Below are 24,628 nucleotides of genomic sequence, written 5' to 3' on the forward strand. Positions count from 1 at the left end.
TTTATTATGTTTGTGTGTGTGTGTGTGTGTGTGTGTGTGTTTGTGCACTGGCCACTTTATTAGGTACACCTTGCTAGTACCAGGTTGGACCCCTTTTTGCCTTCAGAGCTGCCTTAATTCTTCGTGGTGTAGATTCAACAAGGTGTTGGAAACATTCCTCAGAGATGTTGGTCCACACTGACATGATGGCATCACACAGTCGCCCATTCAGCCAGTCTGCCCATTCTCCTCTGATCTCTGACATAAACAAGGCATTTTCATCCACACAACTGCTTCTCACTGGATATCTTCTCTTGTTTGGTCCATTCTCTGTAAACCCTGGAGATGGTTGTGGGTGAAAATCCCAGTGGCTCAGCAGTTTCTGAAATACTCAGACCAGCCCGTCTGGCACCAACAGCCATGCACGTTCAAAGCCATTTAAATCCCCTTTCTTCCCCATTGTAACACTCGGTTTGAACTTCAGCAAGTCGCAAGTTGTCTTCACCACATCTAGATGCGTATATGCGTTGAGTTCCTGCCATGTGATTGGCTGATTAGATACAGTATTTGTATTAACAAGCAATTGAACAGGTGTACCTAATAAAGTGACCACTGTGTATATGCATGCGTTTATAGGAAAAACCTGACTCGTGGCCTCCAGCTCATTTAAAGCTACATTGTGTAGGATTTAGTGCCACCTAGTGGTGAGATTGCAGATTACATTATACCATTGCCGGCCACAGTTTTGGATGTTTTAATTTCTTTGGCAATGGGAATTCATGCCTTTTCTTGTGATAAGCCATAAACAGGCAAGGCAGCATAAAACTTTGCTTGCTAGTGTAATGAAGGCCAGCAGGTGGTGCTGTGCAGAAGACGTTAAATAAATCACACTCTCCAAGGCCAAAAGACACTCTTGTGACAGAAGCTAGAGCACATGGGTTTTAGTTTCATGGTTAGAGGACCTAATGTAGTAGCTAGCACCCTCTCTGCATTGTGTTATTGTTGACTCCTTCCACTTGTTCCACACGGTCACGCAAGCTCATGATCTCTGCCATGAGAGGAGAACGCTCTGAGTATCTTTTGACTGTCAGAGGAGTGAGGCATATTGACTACCCTATGCTCCTGCTGGCCTCCGTCATGCTAGCTATTCGGTGTTTCGCAGGTGTGAATCTCATGCAGTCTCGCGGTCCGTAGCTCACGTGAGAGGTCGGTTTCAGCAGAGTTCCAGTGTCAGGAGCTCAGCACTTGCAGTGTAAACACAACTCGTGAAGTATGGACAATAAGACAACATCAGCGCACTGCAGAAGTCCATCACAGGTGCTACACCTCCTTTAGATAACCCTCTCAACTTGGGAGAACGTATCATCATAATCGCCAGTGAACTTGCTACATCAATATCCTCGCTTTGCCATTGTTAACATGCGCTGTGAGATGGCGGAACTCTGCTGGCACCGCAGTGCATTCTGGGAAGCGCAAGGGGCCATCAGGGGGATTATGGGAAACGCTGAAGTACTGAATTGGTGGCATCCAATGTTAGCATGCTAGTCAGGAGGCAAAAGCAGAAGTAAGTTGTGTTGTTTTTTTGTTTTTTTTATTTGACTCTGCTGGAATGCTAACAGTGCTAGGCTATGCAAAAGCAGCAACTCTTGTCGCTGTTTTGTTTAATCTTCTTCTGCTCACTTTTAGAAATGCTGCTTCATGTTTGTCCTCATCTTCTCTTGCATGAGTTCAACCAATCAGTGTTGAGCTCCACCCAGTGGCACTTCAGAACTGTTCACAAGTACGTGCCTGGAGCAGCGGCTTTTTCAACCCCGAAAAAGGTGCAGAAAAATGACCTTTCTGTGGCGATCCCTGTGGTGGAAACGCAGCCAGTGGCATCTGACCTTCTAAAATGGCCTGCAAGTTCCTGAAGTGGACATAGGCCTTTTTTTTTTTACCTGTCAGAACAGTTATTTGGCAGGTGACGTGGGAGGGGGGTGACTGAGATGTATCAGTGGGAACCATCACACAGAGAGTCACCATGTCAAAATGCTGCTCTGCAAGGAGTTCACAGCTGGTCACAGGGCATCCAGGTGCAACATCTCAGTCCAAAACACAGTTGTGGTGAAACCAGAATATAGAGAGGCAGGTTCGTGAGGCAGTGCCTCAGACAAATGCTGTACACCAGGATGAGCGTCACAGTCCCATTGCTGGAGCTATGATTGATTTATTTTCTAATAATAAAGATGCAATTACAGTATGAGGTTGTGCAGGTAACAGAGGGCTACAGAACATCTTGTTTCCATGGAGTCATCGATTTGTGAGCTTCACCACCACACACCCTGAACAGTGTCTCCTGTGTTTGTGTTGAAACATGCACACTTGGCTCCAAAGTAACTGCTCAGTAACTTTAGAGAAATGAGAAAAAGTGTTTGTTTTCAAATTATGATGGTCCACTTGAACTCTAAGATCCTGCAGGGTATCATCATCATCGTCATCCTATGACCACGGGTGGTGGACGAGATTCCCAGGATGACCTCTTTCCAAATCCCACGGTCTTGCGTCACTGTTCCCAGCTCTCCAATTTCGATTCTTGAATCTCTGAATCTCTGGCCAATGTTTCTGGATAAATCAGCTTTCTAGATATTGGTCTGCCCAGTGGGTGCCAGATAAGGAGAGAGGATATCGTTTGCCCCGTGCCATGATAACAGTGGGCAACAAACTGGAGACGCTTTTGCTTGCGTTGTTGCGATATGGGTGGCCTTCCAGTATGTATGATTTCAGTTGTAGCATGCTGCCCACAACTGGTGTTCTTGACTCTTCATAGTAAGTTGGTATAACATCCGTCAAGATGCCTGTCGATGCTGGTCCTCAGGGTATAACGATATGTCTCGGTGGACCTGGTGTTGAATCATGTTGGGATATGCTAGGATGTTATTCAATGTTCCCTTTAAACTTAACTTTTCATTGCTGCAGCCAACCAACAGAGGGAGACAGAGGGTACATGATCCCCGCTGTTTATCTGTTTGTTAGTCTGGTAACGCCTAAATATTTTTTGTTATGAAAATTAAGTAGTTTTGTGAGGATTTGGTGACCGGAAAAGTGAGAGTTGAGTACATTTTAGTTGCGAACCAGTTCTGTGCCTAAAAAGTTTCTTAAACAATATGGCAGCTTTACCTTTGATCTTATTCTTTAGTAACTGTCATGGTTCTCAGGAGTGCAGGGCACAGCGGGAGGCAGGAGGCACAATGCAAACTCACAGATAGGTGGTTGGATATAGAAGGCTTTATCAAAAAATACTGCCAGAGGGTCTGGTACACAAAAAGGCAGTCGGTGAGGCGAAGGTACAGGCAGGTGTAATACAAAGTTGTCGTCAAAAATACAGGCTGAGGTCAGAGCACGGCATTCAAAGTTTCAAGGGCAAGACAAAAGGCGAAGTCGAGAGAAAAACAGGCACGTCTGCAACAAGGAGCTATGGCTTGGAACAAAGAACAATAGTATGTGAGCTGGAACAGAGATAGGAACATCAACAAACAAGCAAGAGACATGAAAAGTAGCAGGGCTTAAATACACAGTGTTTTAATTAGGAAGTGATTTGGGGCAGGTGTGGTAAGCAGGCAGGAGGAGGGTATGGACAAACAAAGATGAGACACTGTCAGACAAGAGAGTGCAGTGACAAGATGGCAGACAAAACAGGGTGTGGCCAACAGAGATGAGGAAGTGCAGGACAAGAGTGCAGGGATCAGAGGGAGACAGTGATACAAGTGAAACACGGCGTGATTATATGTGAACAGAGATGGGGAGTTTAGACAAGGGAGTGCAGAGACAACATGGACATAACTAATAACCATAAACTAACAATACAGATGTAACAAGACCGGGAAAAAATGGATAGACAAAGGATACATGGACTCAGAAAAGATTAATACTTGACCATGAAAAGAAAAGCAGACATCCAGAAATTCAAAGCCCCAAAACTAGAACAGAACTGACATGAATAATACAACTGAAGACTAATGTGGTAAACCTGACAAATCAAACTAGTGACAAAAGCAATCATCAAGTAAACAAAAACAGTGGATCAAAATTAAACAAGAACGGAACTCAACATGTGGCTGAAGTGTGATAAACAGAAAACAACAAGCTGCAACAAAAGCAATAATGAACAAAAATCAAAGACAGTGGAACAAAGGCTAAACTAAACCAGAATGAAACTCAACATGTGGTTGAAGTGTGATGAACTGAAAACCTGCAGCTGTGACAAAGCAAAATAAACAGATGATCAAAAAGCAGACAAAAGAACTCAACAAAGACAAACGGACAGAAAATCGTAATGATCACGGACCGAGTGGGGGCAAATCATGACAGTAACTGTTGTATTGTGATGTTACAAATATCTAATGATGAATTTGGAACTTCTGTTTTTCTCTGTTGGAAAAGTTTAATGTTTAGCCAAATCGTCCTGAATACGGCTACTTTTATATCTGAGCAGTTTGTTTAAAATCACAAAATAGGTTTTCCTTTGATCTTATTTTTTTCACAGTTTCATTTTATGATGTCACAAAGATCAAAAATCTGAGTAAACATGAGAATTCAGACTGCGTACGTCTTTTAGTTGTCTGAAGTAATAATGGTTGTTCATTATTACCTACACAGTGGAGATATGTGATGTCTCAGTGGTCTTCTAGTTAGTTAGTTAGCTAGCTAGCTAGTAGGATATCTAGAAAGGTGAACAGAAAATGCTGGAGAGAAAGACCATAAGTTATGAAAGAGTGAATTTAAATTTAGTGCAGATCTGTATAGAGGGGTTTAACAGGTCTTTGATTAACCTTAACTCCTTGATTGTTGATCCTGCCTTTGAGTTCAAATCATGATTACTTTGATCCTGTAATTAGGGTCAACTAATCATCACTCCTAATCAAGTAATCAATGAAAGATGAGTGATCTGGATCAAAGCTCAGAAATCAAAGATGAGTCATCAGGATTAAAGATCAGCAATAAAAGACAATTGATCAGGATTAAAGCATAGCAATTAAAGCGGTTAAGTAGTTAAAGCATTGGGCTTGATACCAGAGGATCCTCGGTTCAAATCCCAGCCTGACCGGAAAATCACTAAGGTCCTTAATCCCCTAGTTGCTCCCGGAGTACCTTGTATGGCAGGGTACACCCTCACATTGGAGTGAATGTAAGGCATTATTGTAAAGTATTTTGAGTGTCTGATGCAGATGGAAATGCAGTCCATTTATGAGTGATCAGGATCAAAGCTCAACTATAAAAGATGGGTGATCAGGATCAAACATCAGTAATCAAAGATGAGTGATCAGGATCAAAGCACAGTAATAAGAATCAAATAGTAGTGATGATGGTCAGATGCCACTGGCTGCGTTTCAAAGGTTAGGATTGAAGATCAGCAATCTAAGATGAATTATCAGGATCAAAGCTCAACTATCAAATTTGTGTGATCAGGATCAAAGCTTAATTATTGGTGTGATCAGGATCAAAGTTCAGTTATCAAAGATATGTGATCAGGATCAAAGCTCAGCAATCAAAGATGAATGATCATGATCAAAGTGCAGTAATTAGTGATTAGAATCAAAGGTAAGGCTCAAAGCTCAAGTGATCAGGAACAAAGATCAGAATCAGAATCACAGGTCAATAATTAGGATCAGAGATTTACAATTAAAAGTCAGCCATCAAGAAATGAAAAAGGTGTGTAAATGTCAACAATTGACCCTAGTAGATGTGTGTGTTCTCTCAGTGGCTGTTACTATTATTATTGTCATTATCATTATTATTATTACTACATTTTGCAGCTGTCTGCTCTGTGTCAGCCTGATCCCGTCATATCTCAGGAGCTAAGCAGTGTGGGAACTTTTTAGTACTTGGATGGGAGACCTCTTTGGAACACCAGCAGCTGTGTGTTTCTCCAGGTAAAACTGGAGTTACGCCAGGAAGGGCATAGCGTAAAACTTATGCCAAATACCAATGTGGATCTGGGTGGATCTGCTGTGGCGACCCCAGACAAAACAGGAGCAGCCGAAAGGACAATGACATCAACAGCATTATTACAGTTTAAATGACCTGTTTTGGTGGACCTTGTTAAGGTCGCCTCCTTCCACACACATTTCAAATTGTTCCCATGCAAATAATTAGTAGATGGATGAAAAAAGTGTTTAATGTTGTAATTTAAAAAAACAACTAAATAAGAATACGTCGGCTGCGTCCCGACGCGCGGATCCGTCCGCACGTGTTTCATTAAAAAAATCTCCTTTAACAGTGGAATATCCGGATAAAATGCTGAAACCGACTTCTTCTGAAACTTCTCTGTTCTCTCACGACGTCCTGGATCAATAGAGCCTGAAATGTGGAGGTTTTCAGCTTGAACAGGCTGACGATGGCGGCTGAGAGCGCTGAGCGACGTCTCGCACCGTGGGAAGTCCTTAAAGCGACAGAATCACCTCAAAATCTCTCATCAGCCGTTAAAATTTTCACTGAAAACCAGCTTAATTTTTCGAACCGTGTCCACTTCGATGTGTCTCACAGGTTTAGAAAAACTTTGATCAAACAACGCGCCAGTCTCTCAGCAACTTCTCAGACAAAGGAATTCCGACGAGGGGCTGGACGACTCCTCCCACAAGGAGTGCTCACAGGCGAATGACGTCACCGACAGGCGTGGAAAAACTCACGCATGCGCACGAGGGTTCAAGCATGTCTGACGTAAAAACATATGAATGAAATCCATATAGTTTTTGAAAAAAATAAAAAGGACCGTTACTTTATTGACAGCCCTCGTAAAATGGCAAAAATGAAACAAACAAAATGCCAGGCATCCAACACACGGTTACAGCTTTGGAATCATTACGACTTCAGCAGAGCTGTGTTTGGTTTCATTGATTAGTTTTTCCTTTTTGCTGAACTTGCTGACAGCTGTTTGGAGGAGCAGATACTTTGTTGCATCATAAAGCCCTCATTTGTTTGTTTGGCAACAAGCGCCAACACTTTCTCTGAGGTTGTTGATTAGCGAGGCCTTGGCAGAGCACGAAGGGCGTCTGAGGAGGAAAATTCAACCACTTTAGCTGTAATCAACTGTGTTTATCGCCGTTGCTTATGTGGGACAACTGCAAGAATCCTCAACAGAAATGTATTTTTCAGCTGTTAGAAGGTGAGCTGTTGCTGTTACATTTCCACAAAAGCATTGGTGGAAAAAAAAAATCTGCATATGTCAGCGCTCAGGGAAAGACTGTGCTTATTTGTTGGAAGATTGTGTCAGATTTCCAGACGAGCCCGGCTATCTCGGAATCTTTGTGCAGGATGACGAGCAGGAGAATGCCAGCAAGGTCTGTGTGTGTGTCTGTGTGTGTAAGGAGCTTTACCCGCCCGTGTTTGCATACCATCATCCATCTTTTTAATCATAAGCGACCGACATAAAGGGAAAACAGATATCCCCGAGCCAGCCTGAGATAACTGGCACAGTGGAATGGTGCCAAACCCTATTCAGTAGCCTATCAGCACCTGACAAGGGAACAGCGCCCCTGTGGACGTGAAATGTATTTTCCAGCAGAAATTCAAAAGAGCAATGCGATGAAATTCGCCACAGATTTAAATAGATTGTGTGTCAGAGGGACAAACTGCACGGTGGTGTGTCACCGGGAGGACACCGTGGACGTGAGTTCTGAGCAGGAGCAGCAGGCGCACAGAGGTGATCTGAAAGAACAGTAATTTTCATTTTGCATCAGAAGAATCATGTTGATAAAATAATCAGCGCTAATATTAAAAATACAGGTCAGGTCAGGGCACAAGTGCTGATGCTGCCATGACACTACGGAACCAACCTGGTGTACTGGATGGCAACCACCCTGCCAAAATACAGGTCCATCCCCACCTCTTGAAAGAAGCCATCTATTTGCTTTTCCAGGTAAAACGTGGGCGTCCCCCTGACCTTCTCCAACCACTGTGGTCCTCATCACCGAGGGACCTGTCTGCCGGATGAGTGAGGACCTTCAAAACGTGTCACATGGCCACAGATTTTTGATCATTTATTGTGTACTTTGTTTTTTTCTAGCAACAACACCCCCCCCCCCCCCCCCCAAAAAAAAAACAAAAAAACATTTGGATACCCAATCAGGGCATGAAAACATTCGTAGTCTGTGGTAATAGTAGCATTGTCGACCGTTGTGACGAATCGTTTTTAAACATGTTGAAAACATTTGTGACATTGGGACACACTGTGATGTGTGTGAGAAGCACAGTGCAAAAAAGGAGTGTCTAAAAACAAGATGATAACACTAAATCTGAGGGAAATTATCTTCATGCATGGACTGGTAATTTCACTTGACAAGATGTCTTGAATTAAGATTGTTAAATCTAGAAATAAGCATGTTGAACACTTAATATAAGAAATCAATTCTTAAAAAATAAATTAACACTTTAAATCAAAGTTTGGTTTGTTTGTTTGTTTGTTTGTTTTTTACCTTGGCAAGAACAAAATAATTTGCAGTGCACAGTGGCTCCATGCTAAAGTTCACAAGTCTAGTCATTGCTCTGGAACAAGACCCTGGAAGGAAAGTTGGCTTAATTTTCAGGAAGCTTTACATACAAAATGTTTTGTATTTTTCATATGCTGAGTGTATAAAAAGCCGACCCGTCAATATGTAGACCTGGGTTGAAATCCTTGTCATGCTACTTGTCTGTGTCCTTGAACAAGGCATCATAGTCCACCCAGCTGTAAATGAATAGGGATCTCAGCTGGGAAAGTAACCTGTGTTGAAATGGAGTCACAGTCTCTCATCTGCTTGATGCTATGGAATCTGGAGAAACGTCCTATAGAGTTTAGACCAGTTTAGACCCCACACCATCAGATGAGGGTTAAATGACGAAGTAATGTGGAAACACGTGAAGGATTTTGGTTGAAGATGTGAACATTCCTTCTGTATTTTTTCCTCTTCAACAGAAACTCTTTATATGTTCAGCATATTAAAAGACTTTTAAAGGTCAGACGCATTAAAGGATGAAGAGAAAATGGAAAGTAGAAGTGTGTGAAGGAGATGTGAAATGATTAGCCAGACTGAGACAGACAGAAGAGGGTCAAAAACATTCTTTGATTTAATCAGGATAGTTAGAGACTTTCTGCAGAGTTTAACCAAACACGACTGTCTCATACCACCAACACCTACTTCAAGTCCCTGACAACACTGATGGGTGTTGAATAGATATTGAGCTTCCAAAGGGAAAACATCTTCCATTCCTCTCCAGGAGGGAGACACACAATTCTCACCTCTTCTCGAGACGTGTGAGACAAGCGATAGATTCACCGCTTGTTTTTGTTTCTGATGTTCTGTTTTTATTCATCATTTTTCTCTCTCGTCTCTCTGCCACGCTGCAGTCTCGTCAGACTCCCGAGGGTGAGTTCCTGCCTCTGGACCAGTGTGAGTTGGACGTGGGCTTTGGGACAGGTGCCGACCAGCTCTTCCTGGTGTCCCCTCTCACCATCTGCCACGAAATTAATCCCAAGAGCCCCTTTTTCGACCTTTCCCAGCGATCCCTCACCAACGAGCAGTTTGAGATTGTGGTTATCCTCGAGGGCATCGTGGAAACCACCGGTGAGGAATCACTCTTTGTTTAGAACGGAACTCTTAGTGCAGCAGATAAGTGAAACAATCGTGCAAATGGTGATACAAGAACCAAAGTTGGTACAAATACTCCTTATGGCCCAGTCACACGGCACTTAACGAAGGGTGACGAAGCCCTGACGAAGGAAAAAAAACAATTCGTCAGAAAACGTTGACGAATGAGCTGACGAATTCCAATCACTGAATATCCAATGAATCATGAGCGCAAAATGAACGAAGGATAAACGAGACAAGAAGTTAACGTTGACGCTTTGAACGACATCTGAAACCGAAGCGTCGATGCTTTGAACAACAGCTAAAAACAGCGATCACTCACCAGCCCGGTAGGTGGCGTTAAATGGTACCGTCCGCCATCGAATAAGAATGAAGCAGAAGAAGACCGACGAAGGCCACGCCCACACAAAGGTGAAACGTTTGAAACGTCCGTACATAGTTGATGAAACGTTCTTAACGCTATATTTACTGTATGAAAACATTTAGGTCGTCGAGGCGTCGTTACGTATTCGTTAATTACTCATTCAGCTGTCGTCATGTTCATTCAGCCGAGGTGAACGAAGAGTGAACGAAAGGCTAACGTTACAAAAACTAACCAAACAATAACAAACCGTCACAAACGGTGAAACGAAATACGGACGAATTTAAGTTTTCGGTGGTGTTCGTTTAAGATTTTCGACTGTTTAAAAATCCTGACGAAGTGACCGCTGCCAGAACGAAGCTGACGAGGGTTAAACGATGCCAACAAAAGTCCAGATTTCTTGTTTCGTCAGGGCTTCGTCACCCTTCGTTACATGCCGTGTGACTGGGCCATAAGACATTACTCTTTTGAAAAAACCGACTGGCCACTTGAATTTTCAATAGGCGGCCAGGTAGGGGTCAATTGAAGAATTACACAGGGGTCAAAATTAAAAATGCTCAAATCATTTTTGAAACTACACCACATTATTATTTTGATCGTAAAGATCAAAGAATCTTTACGATGAGACAAATAATATGGTGTGGTTTTCAAAATGATTTGAGCATTTTTAATTTTTAGCCCCTGTGTAATTCTTCAATTGACCCCTACCTGGCCGCCTATTGAAAATTCAAGTGGCCAGTCGGTTTTTTCAAAAGAGTAATGTCTAAGGAGTATTTGTACCAACTTTGGTGCTTGTATCACCATTTGCACGATTTTGCTCTAAATATTCTCTTAGCTGCTGCACTATCTCTCTAAATGTAAAATTTGACGTTATTAACCCACCTCACGTCCCTGTCTTGATTGTGTGTGTGAAATCTCATTTTTCCACCTTCTTGGTTTTACATGTTTGAAGGCAGAAAGAGCTGAAAAACTGAGAAGAAGAAGAACACGACAATGACACCCAGATTGAATTAGGAGAGATATTTGATGACTGCAGGATTGTTTTATGCCCACTCTGCGCATAATAAACGCCCGTTGGTCATCAAGGCACACACCGCTTTGATGAACGAGAGGGGGCTTCAGGAGACGTTCCACTCCATTTTTCAAGCAATAGCTGAGGCCAGACATCATTCTGAGCCAGAGCTGTAAACTGCAGGCAACCATGCTGCAGCGCTGCATATTTAACACGACGGTTCAACCACAGTGTCGGAGCCGAAAAGCATAAATAAATCCATTTCCGTTTTGTTTGTCCTCCTCTCTCATTCACCGGCTTTTCTTTTCAGCTTTGCTTCCATCCATCCTGGCTAAACGCCATCCCATAACTCCATAACATTCAGAGATAGATCATCCAAACTATACCTTTCTTAGACACATAATGTGGTGTAACTTTCAATATGATTGGAGTATCTTTTCATTTTGATCCCGGTGTAATTCTTCTATTGACCCCTACCTGGCCACCGAATTAGGCCGAATTTGGTGCTTGTATCACCATGTATGAAGAATTGTTTCAGTTATTCTGCTGCAATATGAGCAAGACATGAAACCCTAAATGTTCCTGTCAGGGTTTGATTTAAAAATTTGCTTCCAGATCTGCAGGTGGTCCTCAGTTTTTAGAAACCTGGTTGATTAAGATTAATGTCCCAGCTATGGTTCTTCAAAGCATTGAGGTTGCAGACCAGTGTGGAACTGCCAACGCACTGTGGAACCTCCTTGGGTTCTCAATGGGCACCGCCCAGGGAGACAACTGATCTATCCCCACCTCGTAGAAGTAACCATCTATCTGCTGGAGCCAAGTGAAAAGTGGGCATCACCTTGGCTTTCTGCTGACGCTGTTGGGGTCCTCAAAACTGAGGCACCTGCTGGATGGGTCAAAGAAACACACCAAAGGGCCAAAATGTTGTCACTGACATTACCTGACAATGTAAGTGGTCCTCCTTATCTTAGTCTCTGTAACTGTTAATTTGACAGAAACTCATTCCAGTGGTACGTTTGGATCCTCTGAAGAGAACGTTTTACCAAAGATATCCAGCCCTCACTTCAGGTCACCGGTCAGCATCCAAGTCTCAAAACCTCACAGTAAGACAGGAACCCAGCAAAAAAAATTCAAATTGTAACAGCTTTACCTTTTAGCAATCATGACGTTAGAAAATGGCTTTGTCAGAGCGTAATTCTGTAGACTCACAGTAATGTTGTTACAGCTTAGGGAGGTGGTGGCGTAATGGTTTGCACATTGGACTGTGATGCTGGTTATCCAGGTTCACTTTGCAATCGCAGCCAAGCTCTCAACTGACACTTTGAACAAGTGTGCTGGGGAAGTGCGGAGACACATCCAATGGGCCCTTCTGTAAATAAACTTTTTGTTGGCTACCCACATTAAATAAGAACTTGTCTAACACTATAGGACCATTATGTAAATGGGCTGCATTTATATAACGCTTTTCCATCTGCATCAGATGCTCAAAGCGCTTTACACATCAATGCCTCACATTCACCCCGATGTAAGGCTGCTGCCACACAAGGCGTCCACTACAGACCGGGAGCAACTAGGGGATTAAGGACCTTGCCCAAGGGCCCTTAGTGATTTTCCAGTCATACTGGGATTTGAACCGAGGATCCTCTGGTCTCAAGCCCAATGCTTAACCACCAGACCATCACCTCCCCTAAAGTGGAACCAATATTTTACTGGGAAATAGTTAATGGGGTTGTGCTTTACTCAGATATGATGAAAGCCGTGTTTGTGCACGAAGGAAGTCATGGGTACTCAGGTACCAGGAACCCTTTAGACATATCATTGATATGATTGATTAGGAGAGAGCATATCTCACCCATATTGGCCTCTCTTCATTGGCTTCCTGTTAATTCTAGAATAGAATTTAAAATTCTTCTTCTTACTTATAAGGTTTTGAATAATCAGGTCCCATCTTATCTTAGGGACCTCGTAGTACCATATCACCCCAATAGAGCGCTTCGCTCTCAGACTGCAGGCTTACTTGTAGTTCCTAGGGTTTGTAAGAGTAGAATGGGAGGCAGAGCCTTCAGCTTTCAGGCTCCTCTCCTGTGGAACCAGCTCCCAATTCAGATCAGGGAGACAGACACCCTCTCTACTTTTAAGATTAGGCTTAAAACTTTCCTTTTTGCTAAAGTTTATAGTTAGGGCTGGATCAGGTGACCCTGAACCATCCCTTAGTTATGCTGCTATAGACGTAGACTGCTGGGGGGTTCCCATGATGCACTGTTTCTTTCTCTTTATGCACCACTCTGCATTTAATCATTAGTGACTGATCTCTGCTCCCCTCCACAGCATGTCTTTTTCCTGATTAACTCCCCTCAGCCCCAACCAGTCCCAGCAGAAGACTGCCCCTCCCTGAGCCTGGTTCTGCTGGAGGTTTCTTCCTGTTAAAAGGGAGTTTTTCCTTCCCACTGTTGCCAAGTGCTTGCTCACAGGGGGTCGTTTTGACCGTGGGGGTTTTACATAATTATTGTATGGCTTTGCCTTACAATATAAAGCGCCTTGGGGCAACTGTTTGTTGTGATTTGGCGCTATATAAAAAAAAATTGATTGATTGATTGATATCACATGCCTTGCCCCGCCTCCACCTCAGCACTCAACAAGTAGAAATAGTCCAGAACTACATGAACATCAACTTTGTAGCAACATTGCTGCAAGTCCACTGAATGATGTTGCGGCAGCATTAAACCTTAACCGAAATACAACGATACATTGACGTAGTGTATTTGCAGAGAAGCACCAGGACTTTTTCTGTTTTGGGAGCTGTAGGCTGTAATTATTCTATACCCGCTTACTTCAGTTTAGGGTCACATGGAGGTTGGAGCCTATCCCAGCAGTCATAGGGCAAGCGGTGGGGTACACCGTAAATAGGATGCCAGTCCAACGCAGGGCCACAGATCGACAAATTAAAGTTTTCAGTTCACCTAACCTGTAGGTCTTTGCATGTGGGAGGAATCCACAGCACCTGTACTGAACCCACGCAAACACGGGAAGAACATGGACTCTTGGGGCAACTGTTTGTTGTGATTTGGCGCTATATAAAAAAAAAATTGATTGATTGATTGATTACATGTTTTTTAATGTTTTTATTGCTTTGTCTGTCTTGTCTTTGTTTTAATGTCTTAATGTTATGCACTAAGAGTCGTTAATGTGGCCACATGAATTTCCTACTTGTGGATGATGAACTCTACCTTGACCTTAACATGTAAACTCCACACACAAAGGCCCAGACAGGAAGCGAACCAACGACCTTCTTGCTAGAAGGCAACAGTGCTATCCACTGTGCTGCTGGCATCCACAGGCTATAAATATCAAAATAAAATATATGCTTGAAACATTTTAGTTTATAAGCCATGAGTCTGAAATATACAAATTTTCAAACTTTGAAGAAAAAAAAACCCTGACAAAACATATTTAATTTGTATATAAGTTAAATATATTTAACTTTTCATAAAATTATAATTTTTTGCATACATACATACATATATATATCTATATAGGCACTATGTGTATGCGTGTATTATATATTGTGTGCATGATTTTGGTTGTTGCTGAGTAACAGTGTTCATATTTAAATGTGAATGCACGTCATTATGGAAATTCACCACACAGAGTCACTGAAGCTTCCTGCCAGGAATTTTTTCATCAAATCTTCTGGGATGCACGGCTTGCTGTCTGCCAAGTGTTTGCCGAGTTGTGCTGAGGGACTTTATTTTAATATGAGATATGCTGAACACATTAAACAGCTGGTTGAATACCCGAATGACAGAAAATGTGAATGTGTGTCAGCTTATAAATGCATCATTTTCCACTGCATAAACCCAAAGGAACTACATACAAAGAATATACAGACAGCAGAAATACAGCATTCAGTTCAAATGGCCTCTTTTATTCTAATATATCTGTCTCTCTCCATGTAAGGTTGATTCCATTACCGAATGAAGTGTTGTGTTTTGTCAGTGTTTTGCTGTTGAAGGTTCCTGTGGTTGGCGATGAGTTATAGCTACGTCATTCTGTGACCTGATTAGGCTGCAGATAAATGAGGTGTTTAACACCAACGTTCAGGGTGTGCAACCAGTGGATGAAGGAAAAAAAAACACATTGCAAGGGTTTATTGATTGCTAAGTATTCCAAGAAACAGAAATGTCAAGAAGATTGTTTTATGAGAGCAGAAGCTGAGTGGAACAAGATCGTCGAAAACACGCACTCCGATATAACCACCTGTACTGATACAGGCAGGGAATCAGTACTTTGTTTCTAATTACACGATGCTTAATCACAACCCGTCTGGTTCTCAACAAATGATTGTCTTGAAGTAGAGAGTCAAGTCAATGCACTGAAGACATACAAAGACGGGATCAATATTCATTATGTATTGATGTGTAAAGAGTGCTGGAAGACAAGCCAATTACAGAATGGAGAGCAGATTTAATTGAAAGACTTCAACAACACCAATAAACAGAAGCCGTCTGAAAATCCATTTTTTTGTAATTATATGTCGGCACATCTCCATCACATACGGGAACTTGCCAGGAGGTGATGGTCTAGTGGTTAAGTGTTGGGCTTGAGACCAGAGCATCATCAGTTCAAATCCCCACCAGATCATACAATCACTAAGAGCCATTGGGCAAAGTTCTTACACCCCTAGTTGCTCCTGGGGTGTAGTGAGCGCCTTGCATAGCAGAACCTTGACTTTGGTATTTGACTGGGTGAATGTGAGGCATCACTATAAAGCACTATTCAGATTCAGATGGGAAAGTGCTATTTAAATGGAGTGCATTTACTATATTGTTCTCCTTGTTAAATTAGGCCATGTGCCAAACAGGTTTTTAGTACCACTTAAGGGGACTAAACAACACTTGCAATCCACCCTCGGTGCACCATGACCTACACAAAAAATGTGTAAAGGCAATCCCAGGGTGGTAGTTGTAGCCAGGTAGGGGGTCCATGAAGAATTGATAAATCTTCAAATCATATTGAACAGTATACCACATTATTTTTGTGATCATAATGATACCAAAAAGGTACAGTTTGGACTATTTATGACTGAATTCTATGGAGTTATAGGGTAAAAACAGCAAAAATGGTGACAAAAGTTTCAGTTTGTACAAAAAAGGTAAAGTTGCTCCAGTTTTGGAAAAAAAAAAGTGATTCAAATTATTGGTTAATACAGTTTTAAAATGTTTGCACCATCTGTCGTGCTTAGTTATGACGTTACGGGGTAAAATATCACTGGATGTCGACATTGTGTGACCTTCACTTTGGAGACAAACACAGTCAAAACTCTTCCATTTATTAATCATACTTGCTCAACCAATAGATTTCATCAAGTTCATCAGTATTAATCAACTTGCTGAATTAATTTGCTCTGGTAAAAAAAACAAAAAAAAACAAAGATTAAAAAATGTTTCACCGACCGGTGCATTTCATAATTCATCATTTTTACACAATAATTTTATTAAAATGAACAGAAATAGAAGAGAAGTGTATCTAAACACTGAGAAATAATCATTTTATTTAATGGTTAATTTATCACAGCTGTTTGTTTTAGTGCTGTAAACAAACACTCCGTCTCTTATGACCATATTAATATCATTAATGATATTTTTACAGCTGTTTTCCTTTTATGATACTTTCCCGTCACTGTATTTTATGTTTGTATAACAGATTGTCGCTGTAAAGTAGTAACACATGTATCTACGTTTATGACCGGATGTCAAAGTGTGTTCCTGTAAATTCACTGTGTGAAAAGGATTTAGATCAATCATTAATGTGTGTGTGTGTGTGTGTGTGTGTGTGTGTGTGTGTGTGTGTGTGTGTGTGTGTGTGTGTGTGTGTGTGTGTGTGTGTGTGTGTGTGTGTGTGTGTGTGTGTGTGTGTGTGTGTGTGTGAGTGAGTGAGAGAGAGATATTAACAGATGGGAGGCAGTTTACACTGAAAAAATATTACTGCAAACGAAGATGTGCTGCAGCCACTGAGCACATCTGATCCCGCCGGGTCTCAGAGACCATCAGGAGCCCAAAGTCAATAATTAAATAATTCAGTAGAAATGATTCACTGCAAAAACATGCTTCTCTCAGAAAACAAGTCTCCTCTGAGAAACACTGAATGTTACAGCTGCAGATTTGCAAAACGCTGAGACACTTGTCACGAAGCAAGTGTGATTGATGTCCTCATTGCTCTGAAGCTGAGCTTCAGCTGGATGAGCCGTGCCTTTTATCTAAACATAAAAGAAGATTTTTACAACACAAAATAAAAAAATGAAAGAAAAAGGAATTTTTCATCTTTACAGCAATAATAAAGACAAGCAGCTATTTTGGAACTCAGCCGAGACTCCTCAGCTAGAATTATTACAACCATTGATGAATGTACACCTTCAAACCTGGACAGACAAAAGGAAGGAGAACAGGAAGCATATACACCAATCAGCCATAACACTGTGACCACCTGCCTAATATTGTGCAAGACCCCATTTTGCCACCAGTCACAGCCCTGACCCGCTGAGGCATCGACTCCTCTAGACCTCTAAAGGTGTGCAGTGGTATCTCACCAACATGTTCGGAGCAGATCCTTCTGCTGAATTAGAACACACTCACATCTTTCCTCATTGTTCCTGCTTCCGACACATCAACTTCGAGGGCAAAACGTTAACTTGATGCCTGATATATCCCACACAGGTGTTACTGTAACAAGATAATCAACGTTATTCATGTCACCTGTCAGTGTTCAAAGTATTATGGCTGATCATAGGAAACTAGAGCTCTATTTGATATTCTATCTTATCTGCACTAATGGTAAAAGTCCACCAGGTGGTGATATTGCAACATTTCAAGAACCTTGAATTCAGGCTGCTGTGGGACATGAAGGTGACCAACCTGTTGTTTACATTAGTAGATAACCTTAAAAATTTTAGAAAATTTCTCAAACACTCACTCACGCATCTTCAACTTAACAAAACTTCAACAAAAAAAAAAAAAACTATATGGATTCGAATCACGTGTGATTACATCAGCCAAGCTTGAACCCTTGTGCGCATGCGTGAGTTTTTCCACGCCTGTCAGTGACGTCATTCGCCTGTGAGCACGCCTTGTGGAAGGAGTGGTCCAGCCCCCTCGTCGGATTTTCATTGTCTGAGAAGTTGCTGAGAGATTGGCGCTGTGCTTGATCAAAAATTTTTCAGAAACTGTGAGGCACATCCGAGTGGACGCCATTCGAGAAATTCAGCTGGTTTTCTGTGAAAATTTTAACGACTGATGAGAGATTTTGGATTGTTTCTATCGCTGTAAGGACTTCCCACGGAGCGGGACGTCGCGCAGCGCTCCAAGGCGACATCGTCATCCTGTTTCAAGCTGAAAACCTCCAAATTTAAGCCTCTGTTGACCCAGGATGTCGTGAGAGAACAGAGAACTTTCAGAAGAGGTCGGGATCAGCAGTTTATCCAGACATTCCACTGTTAAAGGAGATTTTATTAATGAAAGACGTGCGGACGGGTCCACGCATCGGGACGCAGCCGGCGCAGTGCGACGGCACAGGAAAAACACCTCCGTGTTGATAACCATTTGTAAAAAACAGGCAGCTTTTGGTGGCTTTCAGTTGAGTGAGTATCTGAGAAATTGTTTAACAGCAGGGCATGTTCCAACTTGTCCTTAAGGCTTCCAACGGTGGTGTTTTTCCTGTGGCGGGCGCGCTGCGCCGGCTGCAAGCCAACGCGCCAATCCGTCCGCACGTCTTTCATTAAAAAAAATCTCCTTTAACAGTGGAATGTCCGGATAAACTGCTGATTCCAACCTCTTCTGAAAGTTCTCTGTTCTCTCACGACGTCCTGGGTTAACAGAGGCTTAAATTTGGAGGTTTTCAGCTTGAAACATGATGACGACGTCCCGCTCCGTGGAAAGTCCTTACAGCGATAGAAACAATCCAAAATCTCTCATCAGCCGTTAAAATTTTCACAGAAAACCAGCTGAATTTCTCGAATGGCATCCACTCGGATGTGCCTCACAGTTTCTGAAAAAATTTTGATCAAGCACAGCGCCAGTTTCTCAGCAACGTCTCAGACAAAGGAATTCCGACGAGGGGGGTGGACCACTCCTTCCACAAGGCGTGCTCACAGGCGAATTACGTCACCGACAGGCGTGGAAAAACTCACGCATGCCCATGAGGGTTCAAGCATGGCTGATGTAATCACACGTGATTCAAATCCATATGGTTTTTTAAAAAAAAATAATAAGGTCGGATACTTTTCTAACAGACCTCATATATATATATATATATATATATATATATATATATATACACACGAGGTCTGTCCATAAAGTATCGTACCTTTTTATTTTTTTCAAAAACTATATGGATTTCATTCATATGTTTTTACGTCAGACATGCTTGTACCCTCGTGCGCATGCGTGAGTTTTTCCACGCCTGTCGGTGACGTAATTCGCCTGTGAGCACGCCTTGCGGAAGGAGTGGTCCCGCCCCCTCGTCGGATTTTCATTGTCTGGAAATGGCGGAATGAAAAGGACTTTTTTTCCATCAGAATTTTTTCAGAAGCTGTTAGTGACTGGCACCTGGAAACCATTCGAAAAATTTATCTGGCTTTCAGTGAAAATTTTACGGGCTTCACAGAGAATAAGGACTTTAACTACAGGTTTAAGGACCCCTTTAAAGGACGGTCGGTGCGCCGCGCTGCGAGCTGCGACGATGCGGCACAAACCACTGGATCATTTCATGCTTACCAGTCGAGTGAGTATAAAAGAACTTGTGGAGAGCTGGACATGTCCCAACTTCTCCTCTAACACTCCGAAACGGAGGTGTTCCTTTGTCTCGCTTCATCAGCGAATCGGTCGTGACGCGCGAAGCCTCCGCGCGGCTTTCCATGACAAAATCTCTTGTTAAAAGTGAAATCTGCCGGAAAATGGCTGATGTCCAGGTCTTGTGATAACCAGAGAAAGAGCACACGACGGTCTCGTATCCACAGAGCCATCAGCTTAGAAATGATCCAGTGGTTTGTGCCGCATCGTCGCAGCTCGCAGCGCGGCGCACCGACCGTCCTTTAAAGGGGTCCTTATTCTCTGTGAAGCCCGTAAAAGTTTCACTGAAAGCCAGATAAATTTTTCGAATGGTTTCCAGGTGCCAGTCTCTAACAGCTTCTGAAAAAATTCTGATGGAAAAAAAGTCCTTTTCATTCCGCCATTTCCAGACAATGAAAATCCGACGAGGGGGCGGGACCACTCCTTCCACAAGGCGTGCTCACAGGCGAATGACGTCACTGACAGGCATGGAAAAACTCACGCATGCGCACGAGGGTTCAAGCATGTCTGACATAAAAACATATGAATGAAATCCATATAGTTTTTGAAAAAAATAAAAAGGTACGATACTTTATGGACAGACCTCGTGTATATATATATATATATATATATATATATATATATATATATATATATATATATATATATATATATATATATATATATATATATATATACACACACTCAACAAAAATATAAACACAACACTTTTGGTTTTGCTCCCATTTTGTGTGAGATGAACTCAAAGATCTAAAACTTTTTCCACATACACAATATCACCATTTCCCTCAAATATTGTTCACAAACCAGGCTAAATCTGTGATAGTGAGCGCTTCTCCTTTGCTGAGATAATCCATCCCACTTCACAGGTGTGCCATACCAAGATGCTGATTAGACACCATGATTAGTGCACAGGTGTGCCTTAGACTGCCCACAATAAAAGGCCACTCTGAAAGATGCAGTTTTGTTTTATTGGGGGGGGGGGGGGGTACCAGTCAGTATCTGGTGTGACCACCATTTGCCTCATGCAGTGCAACACATCTCCTTTGCATAGAGTTGATCAGGTTGTCAATTGTGGCCTGTGGAATGTTGGTCCACTCCTCTTCAATGGCTGTGTGAAGTTGCTGGATATTGGCAGGAACTGGTACACGCTGTCGTATACGCCGGTCCAGAGCATCCCAAACATGCTCAATTGGTGACATGTCCGGTGAGTATGCCGGCCATGCAAGAACTGGGACATTTTCAGCTTCCAAGAACTGTGTACAGATCCTTGCAACATGGGGCCGTGCATTATCCTGCTGCAACATGAGGTGATGTTCTTGGATGTATGGCACAACAACGGGCCTCAGGATCTCATCACGGTATCTCTGTGCATTCAAAATGCCATCAATAAAATGCACCTGTGTTCTTCATTCATAACAGACGCCTGCCCATACCATAACCCCACCACCACCATGGGCCACTCGATCCACAACATCGACATCAGAAAACCGCTCACCCACACAACGCCACACACGCTGTCTGCCATCTGCCCCGGACAGTGTGAACCGGGATTCATCCGTGAAGAGAACACCTCTCCAACGTGCCAAACGCCAGCGAATGTGAGCATTTGCCCACTCAAGTCAGTTACGACGACGAACTGGAGTCAGGTCGAGACCCCGATGAGGACGACGAGCATGCAGATGAGCTTCCCTGAGATGGTTTCTGACAGTTTGTGCAGAAATTCTTTGGTTATGCAAACCGATTGTTTCAGCAGCTGTCCGAGTGGCTGGTCTCAGACGATCTTGGAGGTGAACATACTGGATGTGGAGGTCCTGGGCTGGTGTGGTTACACGTGGTCTGCGGTTGTGAGGCTGGTTGGATGTACTGCCAAATTCTCTGAAACGCTTTTGGAGACGGCTTATGGTAGAGAAATGAACATTCAATACACGAGCAACAGCTCTGGTTGACATTCCTGCTGTCAGCATTCCAGTTGCACGCTCCCTCAAATCTTGCGACATCTGTGGCATTGTGCTGTGTGATAAAACTGCACCTTTCAGAGTGGCCTTTTATTGTGGGCAGTCTAAGGCACACCTGTGCACTAATCATGGTGTCTAATCAGCATCTTGATATGGCACACCTGTGAGGTGGGATGGATTATCTCAGCAAAGGAGAAGTGCTCACTATCACAGATTTAGACTGGTTTGTGAACAATATTTGAGGGAAATGGTGATATTGTGTATGTGGAAAAAGTTTTAGATCTTTGAGTTCATCTCATACAAAATGGGAGCAAAACCAAAAGTGTTGCGTTTATATTTTTGTTGAGTCTCTCTCTCTCTCTCTCTCTCCTCTCTCTCTCTCTCTCTCTCTCTCTCTCTCTCTCTCTCTCTCTCTCTCTCTCTCTCTCTCTCTCTCTCTCTCTCTCTCTCTCTCTCTCTCTCTCTCTCTCTCTCTCTCTCTCTCTCTCTCTCTCTCTCTCTCTCTCTCTCTCTCTCTCTCTCTCTCTCTCTCTCTCTCTCTCTCTCTCTCTCTCTCTCTCTCTCTCTCCTCCTCAATCCTGATGGAACTGACTGTTCCTAGCTGAAATGCAACGTTTGACTCTATCACATAGTATACCAGCCATACTCCAGGATGCCTAGTGATGTTACCAGTTGTTCAGAATTGATTTTATGATTATTGTTTTGTTTTAGCATAATTTTCATATTGGGTATTTTTAAACAAGAATAACTACAGGATTATTTTCATTTTCCAGCACCTGGTGATGCCCTTCATTTGTATGGAACATATCATTACTCATTGCATAATAGTTGAATTTTTGACCAAAATGGTGGATGGCAGTGTTATGGCAGTGTCCAGCTACCTTCTGCATGATTGGGGGGGGAGTGGCCGAGAAGGGAATCTTTGTTTTATATTAATAACAGAGCTGGTACACCATCTAGTGAGAAGGAAAAAAAATAATTTAGGGTACTTCTAAGATAAGAGGAGAGGCTTTTGCCTTTTCATTATGCAATTAGCAATTAGTGTTGTCTTAAACTTCCGTCAGTGACAGTTATTACTATTTTTACATGACTGTGTTTACAGGTATGACCTGCCAGGCCCGCACGTCATACACCGAAGATGAAGTTTTATGGGGCCATCGCTTCCTGCCAGTTATGTCTCTGGAGGAAGGCTTTTTCAGAGTGGATTACTCTCAGTTCCACAGCACGTTCGAGGTACCAACCCCACCGTACAGCATGAAGGAGTACGAAGAGAAGAACTCACTGCCCTCCCCTCTACCCACGCCCAACCTGGCTCTGACTGAGAGTCACGGATCCCATCGCGACCGTGTACTTTCCGTGGACTGCATCAACATTTCAGAGGAAATGTGCCGTCAGAGGGGAGCCGGCGGTCGGCTGCCGAGCAAACTGCAGAGGATGAGTTCAACGGGGAAGGAGGACCTGCAGAGGAAGGTGCTTCTGCTGACCTCCCAGCACTCTGAGAAGGCCTGCAGCACAGGAGACCTGCCTCTCAAGATACAACGCCTCAGCTCCTCGCCTGGCGCCGAGCCAGAAAACCGGCTGCAGCTCAAGTCCCTCAAGGTGGGTTTTGAACCCATGACCCAGTCTACCGGAGACCTGTACCAACAAAGTCTGACGCCCACGCTGATCACTGCTTCTGTGCCCATGCACAGTCCAGTACTGCTCGCTGGATCCAGGAAAGAGGACAACCTTCCAGCTAAGCTACGAAAAATGAACGCTGATCGCTGAAACCCAAAACAGACCAACCTCAGAGCACGAACAGTGGAAATGGGTTTGGAGACGAACGTAATCTGCAAAAAATACAAAACAGCTTATTGACCATACTCATTTGTTTTTCTTTTTAAAAAATCTTTACTGGAATTACTGTGACATTTGTGTTTCATCCAGATTTTGTTCCACACAAACATGCTTCGTGCAAACGTGATCATTGTGCGAGAGCTGTGCATGTACACGCACCGTTTGACGCACGACTGTACTTAAGAAATCAAACTCTTAGTTTCAACTGAACATAAATTCGATTGAGATGGTAAATAAATTCTCTTTGATCTTTCCCTTCCTTGTGATTTTTGTTTTTAACACGAATCACGTATACAACAGAAAAGTCTGTTTATAATTAATTAACTGACTGTAATTGCTTGTGTGACAGCGTCGCCAGTTGTCACGGCCTGGTTTATTACAGTTTTAATGGGCTGTTGGTAATGCTCTAGTTTTTTTCCCTTTGGCATGCAACACTTTATGCAGAAACAAACTCATAATTCCTCTGTGCATAAAGTACATTTAAAGAGGGGGATGGATAATAGGCGGTGCTGTTGCAGAGTGCAAAAGAGAACGATGAAGGTGTGGATTTATTGGAGAATGGAGGCTGATTATAATGAACTCAGGGCAAGAGTGTGGTCAGTTAGGCTTCATGTTTATATCGCAATGGATCTTACGGTTTTATGTGCAATAATCAGTCCAGCAACTCTCCTGGATGTAAGATTAAAAAGATCTTTTATTCCCTGATAAACCCTCTAAGGTTTTCCAAGGTAGGGACAAGGTCTCAAACTGTGACTTTCTGGGATACATAATTGTGAATATGAGAATGGAGCGTTACAGGACTCAGCTCTTTACAATGGAGCCTGATTGGCTTCTAGTACCAACTCTAATCTCTCACGATACATCATGATGGACTGTGTTTTCCTTGATCTTTCATCTAACTGTTGCAAAACCGAACCACCTCTAGATATCCCTCCAAATAATATTCCTAACAAGTTCGATACATCTAGACTTCTTGGTTGATGAGATATTCAAAAAAATGTGCATTTTGTTCCATGTCTTCTTTGATTTTTTACCTA

At 42.7% G+C, this 24,628-nt stretch overlaps 1 protein-coding gene across 1 annotated transcript in view; it reads left to right on the forward strand.

The window, feature by feature from the left end:
- The window catches only part of kcnj19a (potassium inwardly rectifying channel subfamily J member 19a), a 33,629-nt gene extending 10,088 nt beyond the window's left edge, over positions 1-23,541 (forward strand). The window contains exons 2-3 of the mRNA XM_034190343.1: positions 9,341-9,557; positions 22,858-23,541. Of these exons, the coding sequence (XP_034046234.1) occupies positions 9,341-9,557; positions 22,858-23,522 (882 nt within the window). The 3' untranslated portion in view covers positions 23,523-23,541. The remainder of the gene's footprint in view (positions 1-9,340; positions 9,558-22,857) is intronic.
- Positions 23,542-24,628: the final 1,087 nt, after the last annotated feature.

The sequence above is a fragment of the Thalassophryne amazonica genome, chromosome 16 (assembly GCF_902500255.1).
Source record: "Thalassophryne amazonica chromosome 16, fThaAma1.1, whole genome shotgun sequence".
Lineage (NCBI taxonomy): Eukaryota > Metazoa > Chordata > Actinopteri > Batrachoidiformes > Batrachoididae > Thalassophryne > Thalassophryne amazonica.